This window comes from Erpetoichthys calabaricus, chromosome 1 (assembly GCF_900747795.2).
Source record: "Erpetoichthys calabaricus chromosome 1, fErpCal1.3, whole genome shotgun sequence".
Lineage (NCBI taxonomy): Eukaryota > Metazoa > Chordata > Cladistia > Polypteriformes > Polypteridae > Erpetoichthys > Erpetoichthys calabaricus.
The window spans coordinates 356342874-356356268 of record NC_041394.2 but is presented as its reverse complement, the minus strand read 5'-3'; the positions used below and the strand labels follow the sequence as shown (position 1 = coordinate 356356268).

At 40.2% G+C, this 13395-nt stretch overlaps 3 protein-coding genes across 8 annotated transcripts in view; 1 reads left to right on the top strand and 2 right to left on the bottom strand.

The window, feature by feature from the left end:
* Nucleotides 1-13395, top strand: part of LOC114665494 (zinc finger protein 239-like) — a 541579-nt gene that overhangs the window by 128090 nt on the left and 400094 nt on the right. The gene's annotated exons all lie outside the window — the stretch shown is intronic.
* The window catches only part of LOC114665322 (zinc finger protein ZFP2-like), a 439810-nt gene that overhangs the window by 284504 nt on the left and 141911 nt on the right, over nt 1-13395 (bottom strand). The window lies entirely within an intron of this gene.
* LOC114642351 (zinc finger protein OZF-like) overlaps nt 1-13395 on the bottom strand; it is a 449463-nt gene that overhangs the window by 385543 nt on the left and 50525 nt on the right. The window contains exon 3 of one of the 2 annotated variants that reach the window (XR_007934808.1): nt 1341-2570. Coding sequence is in view for 1 of the 2 variants with exons in the window: in XM_051926770.1 (XP_051782730.1) it covers nt 1705-2570 (866 nt within the window). In the remaining variant the exon portion in view is untranslated. Of the gene's footprint in view, nt 1-655; nt 2571-13395 lie in introns of those variants that run through there. The other variant, XM_051926770.1, reaches the window with a different exon arrangement.

Genomic DNA, 13395 nt, shown 5'->3' with positions numbered 1-13395 from the left:
ACATAAAGTTCGGATTTGTTCAAATGTTCCTTTTTTTCCCCCTTGTGCTTAAAACTCATTTTAAAAAGTGTTTCTACAACTGCTGCAATGTTAGAGAGAGAGAGAGAGAGAGAGAGAGAGAGAGATAGAGAGGGCTCGTGTGCTTCTGAGAGACAGAGGGGTAGGGAGCTCACGTGCTGCTGAGAGAGAGCCTGCGCGTGCATCTGAGCAGACAATTTCCTGTTAGATTTGCCTTTGCGATGACAATTGATAAGTCACAGGGCCAAACTTTCAAAAAGATGTGCATGTATCTGGCAAAACCAGTTTTCAGTCACGGACAGCTGTATGTTGCTCTCTCCAGAGTTCCATCTTTTCGTTCACTTACTGGTATGCCTGCAGGAACACATGCAGCAAGCGAGCAACACACACACACACAGGCGCGAGAGAGAGCGCTGGACGCATAAGAATAAGAATACTTCATTACATTGATATACCGGTGTTTTCAGTATTCAAAGTGCTATCCACACAGGGAGAAACCGGGAAGTGAACCCAAAATCTTCCACAGTCTCCTTACTGCAAAACAGCAGCACTACCATTGCACTACAAGGTAGTTAAAGAATACACCGGCCTCGATTTTGTTTTCACTTCTGTTTACAGCGATCGGATCGTAGCGTGCATTGTTGCAATGTTACTTTTCTTGGTGGCTTATTACATTACGGATGTTTCACATGTTCATTTTTTTCCCTGTGCTAAAAAGACATTTAAAAAGTGTTTCTCAACTGTGACTCCGGAACAACTCAGTACGCAAGCTATATTAAGTGTCAACAACGAAGACTCGCTACACCTTAATGAACAAGTGCTGAAACTTATCTCTACTGACGAAGTAACTTTCACCAGCGTGGCCTCCATCGTCACAGACGACCCCGCTTTCAGTCACGGACAATTGTATGTTGCTCTCTCCAGAGGTCCATCTTTTCATTCACTCACAGTGGTATCCACAAACCCACCCCATTTGGACAACTGTGTCGTTCAGCAAGTGTTCACCCATCAATACATAATTATGCGGCGTATGTTACGCCACGGGTTGGCTAGTAATATTATAAAGCTGAACTATTATTTATTGTGTGAGGCTATGTATATTGCAAAGTGTTTTTTTTTTCTTTTTTCTGATGAAATGTGTATGATATATTGTAAACAGTTTTATATGTAATACGTATGTTATGAAAACAGAGCTAGGCACATGGTGGAGGCTGTAGGGGCTTTGGTGAGAAGCCGTTTGTATGACGCCCTGTTATTTTGTTTCTGGAAAAGGAAAAAGGATATAAACTTCTCTTTCTCCTCCATGTTGATTTGTTTTTGACACCACACTAAGTAGGATGGATTTGTGTCAGTTACATGTGCTTACTGTCCAGACAGGAGTGAACGTCACTCTTTAGTCGGGACAGTTCAGTTGCACTTCTCTCTGGTGTGAATTCTGGTGCGTCTCTGTACTGCTCTGACAGATTTGTTTGCCACATTCCAAACAGCAATATGGCTTCTCTTTGAGATTCATTTCTCAACAATAGTTTAGTCTGCTTACTTTTCAAGACACGACTGAACCTCACTATTGAGTCCTGAAGTGTTCTTGTTTTACTGGACTAATTTTTGAACTACTACCCTTTTTATTCTGTTATGAACTCTTGTGTGTATCTGAAGACTGACTATCTGTGAAAACTGTTAACCACATTAATTACAGCAATATAGCTTCTCTCTGGTGTGAACTCTCATGTGTATCTGAAGATTGCCTTTTTGTGAAAACTGTTTACCACATTCATTACAGCAATATGGCTTCTCTCTGGTGTGAACTCTCGTGTGTTTCTGAAGATTGCTTGTCACTGAAAACTGTTTGCCACATTCATTACAGCAATATGGCTTCTCTCCAGTGTGAACTCTAGTGTGTATCTGAAGATTGCCTTTTTGTGAAAACTGTTTCCCACATTCATTACAGCAATATGGCTTCTCTCTGGTGTGAACTCTCGTGTGTTTCTGAAGATTGCTTGTCACTGAAAACTGTTTGCCACATTCATTACAGGAATATGGCTTTTCTCCAGTGTGAACTCTCGTGTGGTTCTGAAGATCGACTTTTTGTGAAAACTGTTTCCCACATTGATTACAGCAATATGTCTTCTCTCCGGTGTGAACGCTCGTGTGTTTCTGAAGATTGCTGGTCACTGAAAACTGTTTACCACATTCATTACAGCAATATGGCTTCTCTCCAGTGTGAACTCTAGTGTGTATCTGAAGATTGCCTTTTTGTGAAAACTGTTTCCCACATTGATTACAGCAATAGGTCTTCTCTCCGGTGTGAACTCTCGTGTGTTTCTGAAGATTGCTTGTCACTGAAAACTGTTTGCCACATTCATTACAGCAATATGGCTTCTCTCCAGTGTGAACTCTAGTGTGTATCTCAAGATCGCCTTTATGTGAAAACTGTTTCCCACATTCATTACAGCAACATGTCTTCTCTCCAGTGTGAACTCTCGTGTGTTTCTGAAGAGCACTCCTGTTAGAGAATTCTCTGCCACATTCCACACTGCAGTGATTTTTCTTTCCTGTGTAAAATTTAAAAAAAAAGAAAAAAAAAAGCTTATTTTCAATTCACTGCCTTATTATCAACATTAACTCACATTAAATACATGATGGCTGAAATTAGGAACAACCTTTGATCAGCATAAGCAATTATAAAACTTTTGTTGTACTTGGAAAACACAATTTGTTAATTTTACATTCTCTATTACAACTGCTCACCAGGGCCACATGTATAAAACGCCCTTATGCTCGGCCACATATATGAAAGTTGTTTCTTATGCAAAAGTTAGGATTTATAAAACTAGAACTTGCCATTTAAATTGGCTCAAAGTTCCCTCGAGTTTTGAGCATTTGTAAGTCCCATGTAGTATTTATTTGTGTTGGCATTTTAGCAACTCCAGGTGGAAAAATGAAGAACTGAACAGAAAATCTCATTTCATTGCACATTTCACATTCTGATGTTTGACAGGCTACACAAGAAGTGAGTTTTGATGCATCACAATGACATTTTGGCTCATGATGATGACTTAGCTGATTTAGACTCCCTACTGTCATCCTCTTTGAAGTGTGTTCTGAACTGCAGCCTTCATTACAGAGACCACCAGAATCAGAAATCACACAATCCCAGTTCTCGTACAGGTCTTAACAGCTGTGGGTGATTTGACGATGGTAGCTTTTCAGTGTGAACTACCTGACTGGTGAGGAATCTCTCAGTCACCCTGAGCCACGTAATGCTTTCTGTATGGGATGGTATACTTAAGACGGTGGAGAGATACATGCAATATCGTTACCATCAGGGTATGCAAGTCCTGATCAAAATGAAATCTGCATCAATGTCTGCTGTCTTCAGCAGTGGTGGTCTTACTTGGCCTACAAGTCCCTTTATGATTACTGAGCTCACCAGTATGCTCTTTCTTGTTATTGATATCGCAGACACTTTGAATTGGGTAATCTTAAGGTTTTCCGAGGTCTCTAATGATTTCATTATTATTTTCCAGCTTCTTTGACTTTCATTGGCACAGCTCTTGCCCTCATGTTGAACAATGGCAACTACAGAGACCAAAGGTAGTCTGTAGGTAGGAGTAAGCTGAGGTGTCTTAGGCCTGCAAGACTAAAGCATTGAAACACACCTGAGGAATCACAAACACCTCTGGCACCAATTGTCCCAAACATTACGGTGCCCTGAAATGGGAGAACGATTCAGAAAAAGTGCGGTCATTTCTACAAGGTGTGATTGAAATGTTTGCAAATCCCCTTAAATGAAAATCAGTAATTTGTACTGTTAAATAATTCAGATGTAATTATTCGTAATTTTAATTGGTGGATTAAAGGAGTAAATGCAAGAAGAATGTTTCATTGTCTCCGCCATTATGGAGTGTACTATATAAAATAGAATGCCATGCCAAGCATGAAAAGTGCACCTTCAATAATTAGAATGTGTCCTGACATTTATCCACACTTGAACTAAAACCACTTGACACCAAAACAAACAACAAAATGTCTTCTTTCGTTCACCAAAGGAAAAGAGAGCAATGGATGAATGATGCCTCACTGCACAGGCCTACAGAACTGCAGTGACCTCGGAGAAGAATTAGAAGATGAGAAAACCGAGGAAGAGCTCAGCTGTTGGTGTTTCAGCTCTACATGGGAGTGGCAGGTGACACCAGGACTGATAACCTTTGTGACACGCTGGTGACATTTATACTCACCATTATAATGTTAAAGGGTATCTACTATCAGGACTTATTTATGTTGAGTAAGCTAAAATTTGCCGGGTTTTACTGTCTAATTCATCCAATGTGTGTGTTCATGTATGGAATTATTATCTGTGTTATGGCTGAAAACCTGCACTCAATGAAGAGTGCTATAAAGAAGAAATACAACTGAATTACACAGTAGTGTTACACAAATTAATTGGCCTTGAATTAAAATTGCCCAGTTTTTGCTGTTTATTGTGAAATCGGCTTATAGTTGGTGGACTGGTCTACTGATTTCATGACATGGAGTATGTTAAGCTGAGGACATGCGCAGCACTGACAGAGTGCACAGAGTGGAAACTGATCAAGAAAATAACTGCTGTGTGGAATTATATTAAAGTATCTGAAATGTGATAGGAATGTTTTCTGTAAAGTTTAAAATGAAAAAGTTAGTTGTTAGTTGTGGTGTATTTAAAGCAAAGACATTTCCTGCAACTAATTTGATGAGAAACGTTTAGGTACAACACTTGGCTAAGCGCATCGACTTTCAACAATGTAGTGAAAGCAGGAAAACCTCTAAGGAAACAAATGTGTCTTAGCTGTCAATAATAGCACTGTCTGAAAAGAACCAAACATATGATCAGGACAGGACAAAAAAAACAGATTATCCCTCAATAATAATTGCAATTTATCATTTTAGATACACCACCATTTTCTATAGTAAAAAGTTAAGGGTTCCGTCATTTAATTCTTCACTTGGATGCATGATATACACTGCCAAGAAGATGATTCTTTTCAGATGTAGCATTACCAAGATGAACACTTTCATGACATCTCATACACAGTGACATGCAAATGTGTGGGGACCCCCCCTGATGAAAATAACTCTTACTGTGAATAGTTAAGTCAATATCAGATTGATTGATCTCCAAAAGCCATAAAGTTAAAGATGAAACTTTCTTTTCTGCATTTTAAACAAGACTTGTGTCTTATTTTTGATTTGAAGAGTGAAAAAAGGAGTACCCCAGAAATGTCCGTGCACCCCAAGAGATCAGAGGTCTCAGATATCTTTTATCCCCAAGACGTCAGACCCTAATTAGCTCCTTAGGGCTTTGGCTTGTTTACAATCATCATTATGAATGGCCAAGTGATGCAAAATTCAAAGCTGTATAAATTCTCAGACTCCTCAAACCTTCTCCCAGCAATCAGCAGCCATGGGCTCCTCTAAGCAGCTGTCTAACACTGAGGAATAAAATAATTTATAGTCACAAAGTAGGAAAAGACTATAGAAGATGTCAGAGTTTTCAAGTAGCCACCTCCTCAGTTGGTAGCGTTATTAAAAAATGGCAGTTAACAGCAATGGTGGAAATCAAGTTGAGGTCAGGAATACCAAGACAACTTTCCAAGACAACTGCTCATAGCATTGCTAGAATGGCAAATCTAAACCCCTGTGTCTTAAAGCTTCCTGATGGTCTTTTGTAGTCAGACTCTGGAGTGGTGATACACTGTTCTACTGTGCAGCAACACCAACAGAAATATGACCTCCAAGGAAGAGCCATCAAAAGAAAAAAAATTCCCGTGTCCTCACCACAAAATTCAAAGATTGCAGTTGAACATCTAAACAAGCCTGATGCATTTTGGAACCAAACGTGAACTGATGAAGTGAAAAAATTACTTTTGGCCAAATGTGCAAAGGTGTGTTTGGAGGAAAAAGGGCACAGAATTCCATGACAAGAAAACATCTCTGACTGTTAAGGATGGGAGAAGATCAATCATGTCTCAGGCTTGTGTTGAAGCCAGGAGCACCAGGAACTGTTCACTGGTAGAGGGAAGAATGGATTCAATTAAATATTAGAAAATTCTGAAGCAAACATCACACCATCTATAAAATCTAAAAATGAAAAGAGTATGGCTTCTACAAAAGGATAATGATCAGAATTCCACCCCAGAATTCACAATGGACTCCTCAAGAGGCCCACTGTTAAGGCTATGTCATGGCTCTCTCAGTTCCTTGATCTGAACATTAACGACAAGCTGTGGTGTGATAGACTGCCTGGGCCCATTCCCAGCAGGGATGCTTTCAGCACAGAAAGACAGGGGGAGAGGGCTTATTCTGCATACTGTCTCCCCTGCAGGAGGCAGGAACAATCTTGTGCGCCACTGTGTTCCCATTTTTAATAACGTGCTTTAATTCCTATTGTCATGAAAATGATATCAAGTATACATCTCAGTATTTTAATTATTCAGAGAGCTGTAATATCATGAAAGTAATGGATTCTGTGTCCTGCTGGAGGAAGAGAAATCCCGTTTAAGAAGCACGTAGTGATGCACACATAGAGCGCATAGAAGAACACATACAGTACAATACAAAGCATTTAACGTGCTGCTTTAGTTATGGTGGGATTTGAGAAACTAGTAAATTAAATGATTTAAAGATGAAGTTTATGATGTTCTACTTTAATGACAAAATAAACTACGTGATTAAAGTGGAAATTTCGAGATTAAAGTTGACATTTCAAGCATTTTTCTCACTGTGTCCCTAATTTTTTTCTTTTCTCTAGTACTCTAATAAGCTTTTATAGGACACTCAGACTGTGGGCTACGACTCGCCTTTTCATGGCGACTTTGATATCTGACAACATCTTTTTTATTTCGGGCACTGTGCGACTTTGTAAACTTGAACTTTCGAATTTCTCTGCCACTCTACGTCACTTGATCAACTTCCTTTTGTTGTTTATATCACTGTTTAAACCAACAAATAGTTTTTCCTTTGCCTCCACTTGGTATTCGCTGAAATTATTCTATCTTCCCCCGTGCTTCTGCCATTGTCTTTTCACAGAACGGTGAGCTTAAGGGCTATTTATATTGATTTGCATATCGAAAGAGGCATAATTCTGGGAGGAGTTGGGGAGTGGTGGCAGGCGTGTGCACGTGAATTACTTTTCACGCTGACCGGGATTTATGAAGCACAAGAACGTGGAAGCTGGCGTACGCACAGATTTATGCATCTGGATTTTTTTGTGTGTACGCACATTTCTGCTGTTGTCCATATGGCATGTTTTAGTGTGAATTCTACGCATGGCGTTATGCATGATGCCCCTGGAGTCAATCTGAGTGCCCTATAAAAGGGGCCAGTCACCACTACTCAATGGCCAAAGTAGGGAGGAAGAAGGAAAAAACCTGTGAGGTTAAAAGGACTGCAGACAAGAAAGACTGTGCTTGGTGTTGTGGACATTGTGCTCTTGTGAGGAGCGAAGAAAGCACTTCTCACCTGTAAATAAAGGTGTGCTGTGTGGAGAAACTTGTGTCGATCCTGTCTCTGTCAGGTTAGGGCGGCTGTACACACCCTGGGCTTCAAAGTGAATAGAACTCAAAAGAGCAATGCATGCAAGACGGCACAAGAATCTCACAGAACTAGAAGCCTTTTGTAAATATAAGTGGGTGAAAATCCCCCAAATAAGAACTGAAAGACTCTTAGCGGACCACAAAAAGTGTTTACAGGCTGTGGTTTGTGCCAAACGGGGTGTTACTAAGTAAGGACCATGCAGGTGCCGACACTTTTCCTTCATGCCCTTTTACCTTTTTTATTATTTTAATGGATATTAAAGAAATTTGTCATCTTTAACTTTATGCCTTTTGGAGATCAGGTCATCTTTTACTTACTTAGCGGGTCACAGTAACAGAAATTTTGCCCAAGGTGCACAAACTTTTGTATGCCACTGCAGAAGCCTTTCTGAGAGGAAATTCAATGTCTAGAAGTTGTGTGAATGGATCAAGACGAGCGAGAGGGCCATTCATGGATTGTTCTTTGTCTGCCACCTCCTCTTAGACTCACCCAGTCATGAGCACAAATCTCCACACAACATCACTGGGAGGACCACTGAGGCAGACCAGTCATGCCAACCTGAGGAGTGGTAAAACTGCACAGGCAACACAAAATGCTTATCTCACTGCTCCACTGCTTGTTAAGTAAATTAACAAAGGCAAAAGGATTAAATTAAAATGATACACAGCAACTTCAGAAAGAAAAAAAAATGTCATATAGAACAAAATTGCTTTATTTTCTCATATTCTTAAAAAGAGAAACTAACAATTACACAAACATTTCTAAATACAAATATAACAATAAAATGTGTGGCACCCATGCCCAATTGTAATGTCCAAAGAACAAAGACAACAAGACACATAAAATAAGACGGATGTGAGGCCTAGCATATCCAGTGAACGGAGAGTCCTAAATACACGATGTGATCAAAACACAAGGACTTAACATTTCACCATCGTGCACAATTTACTAAATTAACATTTTAAAATACTAGCACGGTGAAATAAGAAACTAGAAGATATTATAAGAGACAAACTAATTTATGGCATATTACTTTTTTCTACAAAACTATGAAAAATGCTGTCTTGCTCAACATAAGTAATCACAATTTAAATAATCAAAATACTGGTCACCAATGTCACAATTACGCTTTATAGTTCTGGTCAGCAGCACAAATCTCCAGACATCACACAAGGGTCACTGAGGCACACGGACCACCTGCCACACCAGGCCTAGGAGGGGGAGCTGCACTGGCCACACATCAAGTGTTTATGTCACATCACCAGATACTCCATGACTGTGCAGGTCAAAGTGGGCATCGCCATTTTAATAGGAATTTTAGTGGCACTCAAGACCTGTTAAGACAGAAGATTTAATAAGGATGCAGAAAGTCAGCTGCACCCCCTCACCCTGTAATCCTGAATGAATGGCTGAAGCGCAGCTCATACCAGTTATCAGCCCAGTACTTCATCTAAACACAAAGGTGTAAATCAGATTTGAGGATGCAGCTTTTCAGAGTGTCCATCAAACAAATCAACACCTAAATTAACTTTCATCTTAGGCTTGTAACCGAGAACTGAACCTGCCTGTTTGTGAGGGAAAAAATAACGAGCCTATAAGCAGGCCCTGGATCTGCAACTAGAAGGGGCTTTAATTCAATCACCAGGGGCTACACCCTCCTTTAAATGTAGCTGCATTCACCTCTTCTGTCTCTTTTGGTGGATGAAGACTGAGGTTATGTTCTCTCTGGGGAGCCAAAAAGCAGACAATGCTTTCTCTGTGTGGGCTGAAAGCTAACAATTTGCTCCTTTTTGGTGTGAGAGGCCATCATTAAATTATCAGCCAAGTAGAGCTCGACTACTTTAATTACCTTCATGATTTTAAATACTTCAGTCATGCCTCATCTTAATCTCCATTTGCTCAAACTAAAAAGTTTGAACTCTTTTAAACTTTTCTGATAACTGTGGTATAGCGGGTCCACAGCTCACGTCAAAAAGCCCAGTTTTTAAAATAAATAATCGCCGCACTTGCGGCTCAGAGAGGGGGCATGGTATGTGTGGCCGGAGCGGTTCCAGCGTGATTCGTGATGCAGACGGTCCTCACTGAAGTGCACAGTTGAGGAGTCTTCTGCATCAGTAATTGATGCCAGGAGCTGCCAATTGCCACATCTGATCCACGTCCCCGTGATAAACAGAAGCATGAGGTGGCTAGAAAGGGAAGAAAAAAAGAGGAAAAAAAACGGACGGAGGTTGAGAATGAGAGAATGTAGGAAGTAGGGAGGAGAAAGCCAGTGCATGAACGAGCGAAGGTGCTGGCACCCCGGAAGCAGGTGGTAGTGGTCGCTCCCACTGAGCATTATTGAGGAGCTGGAGTGACCAGAAGAAGGATGGCTCGCCGCATAAGGCCAGGAAGGCAGTAGGAGTCGGGACTTGGGATGTGAAAGCCCCAGCGTGAGCGCCCTGGTCGCTGGGGAGTCCAAGTCACAGTCAGATGAAGCCCACCGGAGCCAGGGATCGGCGAGGCGAACAGACCAGCAAGAGAAGGCAGAAAGGAGGTCAGCTGCAGGTAGGGTGGCTCCCCTGGTGCATAGCCTGGACAGGAGAAGCAGGAGAGTCACCAGTAGAAAGGCATTGTTTTAACCTCATTTTTAAATGATTTATTTATTGTTTTTAACCTCCACAATTCACAGCGTTTTATTGGATTATTTATTTGAAGATTTTTGAGAGACGCTGCACTTATTTATTTGAACACTGTTTTGATTTTGATTGTTGTTTTAATAAAGCACTTTGCACTTTTTGCACCATCCCCTTGTTACATTGTTGTGCTTCATTGTCCAGCTCATCGGTGAATTTACCGACGGTGTCGGGTTCAAGAGCTCACAAAAGGCAGATGGGAGCATGGAGCAGAACCAGGATTGTCACAATAACTCATACCTCGACATCCCTAGACTTAGACTAGTCACTCTTCACTGGACTTGTCTACGTCTGCTAGGTCTGTTTTGAAGCCTGGAAACTAAAACTGCACACAGTACTCCAGATGAGGCCTGCAGTGTTTTATAAAGCTTCTGCATAACCTCCTGTGACTTGTACTCCACACATCAGGGTGCTAAATAACCTGACATTCTCTTAGCCTTCTTAATGACTTCTGAACAATGTCTAGTAGTCAGTGGTGATGACTTCACTACAACTCAGAAATCCTTCTCATAAGACCTTCCATTGTGTATACAAACCTTACATTTTTACTTCCTACATGTAATACTTTGCATTTACTTAAATTAAATTTCATCTTCAATAAATCTGCCCAACCCTGTGTACTGTCCAAATCCCTCTATTGTGATGATTCAACAAATTCTCGATTATCTGCCAAATCCACCTACCTTGGCATCATCTGAAACTTAACCACCTTGTTATTTTTATTCCTATCCAAATCATTTATATCATTATGCTACTCGATATCCAGAGGCTGTTCCCTTGCACTCAGCCACGTCTTAAGCTATCGTACAGAAAATTGTAGGGGTCTTTGCGTGCTCGGCATCCCTAAAGAAGTCCTTACAGACCAAGAGACGCCTTTCACATCGGAAACATTTAGGGAAATGGCCAAGTTACTTAAAATAAAGCATTTAAAGTCTGTGGTGCATCATCCACAAACCGATGGTCTAGTAGAGATTTTTAATCAGACTCTCAAACAAATGCTCCGCAAGGTGGTCAGCAGGGACAGGGTTCTCTCCTTTTGAATTGTTATAAGGATGACAACCTCGTGGAATATTGGATATTTTAAAAGAAGGATGGGAAGATGAGGCTCTTCCATCTACCAATATGTTAGAATATATCACGCAGTTACGCAATAGATTTGGGAAAATTCAACTGATATTAAAAAGCCACTGTCACTGACATCATAAAGGTTTGGGACAACCCGTATATTGTTTCCCGGCTGCAAAAACTGAAGAAAATTGAAAAGAGATGTTCACAGGTTTGAGTCCAAAACAGTTTGGATATTATGGAGGTAAAATGGCAGCTTTAAAGGCCAGTAAGGGAAATGACGTCATTACACCCGGAACAGGAAGTGACATTGTTGGGACTGGAAGTGACGTCATCATTGGTGCCAGAACCCCGCAGGATTTTCCATGCAAAGAGATTGAGAGAAACAGTCAGTGCTCCCTGCCGCCCCCTGGTCTGGCGTGGTATTTCTATCATTTAGGCCATTCAGCTGTCTCCCAATCACATGTCTGTGACAATATATTTATATAGCAGTGGCCCTTGTAGGACACCACTCTGACAACCACCCAGTTCAGATAGGGTTCATCGCACCATAACCCTCTGCTTTCTGTGTTTAGCCAATTTTGCATCCATCTGCACACCATACCCTGAACTTTCACTTCTTTTAGTTTAGCGGCACCTTATCAGATACTTTCTGAAAGTCCAGATAAATATCATATGTTCCACTTTGATCATATCGTTTGGTTGGTTCCTCATAGATTTCCAGCATGTTAGTAAAACGCAACCTCCCTCATCTGAATCCATGCTGACTGTTTAGTAAAACTCCTGTTCTTGCCGTGTGTCACTCAATCTTTTCCTTAATAATTCCTTTAATTTATTTTCCTGTGATGCAAGTTAAGCTTATTGACCTGTGAATACTTCAATTTTCCCAATCACCCTTTCTACATAATGGGATTACATTTTCCAGTTCATAAAAATTGTCCCAGTGTGCATTGACTACTAAAAAATATCCATCAAAGGATTACATATATATTCACTAAACTCCTTAAACATTTGAGGATAAATAGCATCTGGTCTTGGAGATGTGTTTGATTTCAACCAATTCAATCTCAGCAGCACTTCTCTCTCTACAATTTCCAAATCCGTCAGTACCTCCTTAGTAGTCCCTGTTACAACTGAGAGGTTATCAACTTTGACATGACATGAAATGTTCAGAAAATGGTAAGTTTAGAGCATTTTATATTTCACTATCTGTGTATTGTAATTCCCCTTTATTGTTCATGCGGCACTTCACTTCCTCCTTGACTGTTATTTTACTCCTAAAATACTGAATGAATGTCTTTGGCTACAATATTTCTCTTTAACTGTCTTTTAGAGACCTCATATCTTTCCTAATGGTTGCTCTCAAATGCACTACTGTTAGCACTGGGGTTATTCATCTTAAATGACTTATTCAGTTGTTCTGTTTTTTTCCTTTGCAGCTTCTTTTCTACTTCCTTATTTACCCACTCCAGAATTTTATTAATTACTTTGAATCCATCCTGCATCATATGTAAAATGTTTAACTTCTTTCTACTAACAAATCACAGTTACTTTTCCCTGTTTATTGCTATGACACTGACTTGTCGGCTACTACAAAAGCTTTCTCCACCCTCTGCCCCACAAACCCAAAGGTTGGAGTAAGACTGGAGTAACACCTGCTGTTGTGTGAATCACAAAACAAAACAAAAAAAAAAACACCATCGTAAACAGAAAAAAAACGTTAAAAACTATTAAACTGCTTTACTGCTCCTTAATAGCTACCAAAAAAAAAAACAAAGTGTTCAGGAGCAAAAGTCATATTTAATGCACACTCACATAGAAGGATCACAGACTAGCACAGAACACAGAGCCTTTTTCACTTTATGATATAAGAATGATGTCAGCATGTCAGTGGAAGTTGTTTCTCCAATCCACCGCTTCAATGTGTAATCCAAAGGTTTGATGTTTCATCCAAATACTTTTTTAAGGATTTCACAAGAACCTTAGAAGAAATGAAGAGATGTGTAAAGCTGGCAAATGTGATAAAAGAATGTTGAAAGACCTGGGTGTCCGTCAATGCATAGAAAGC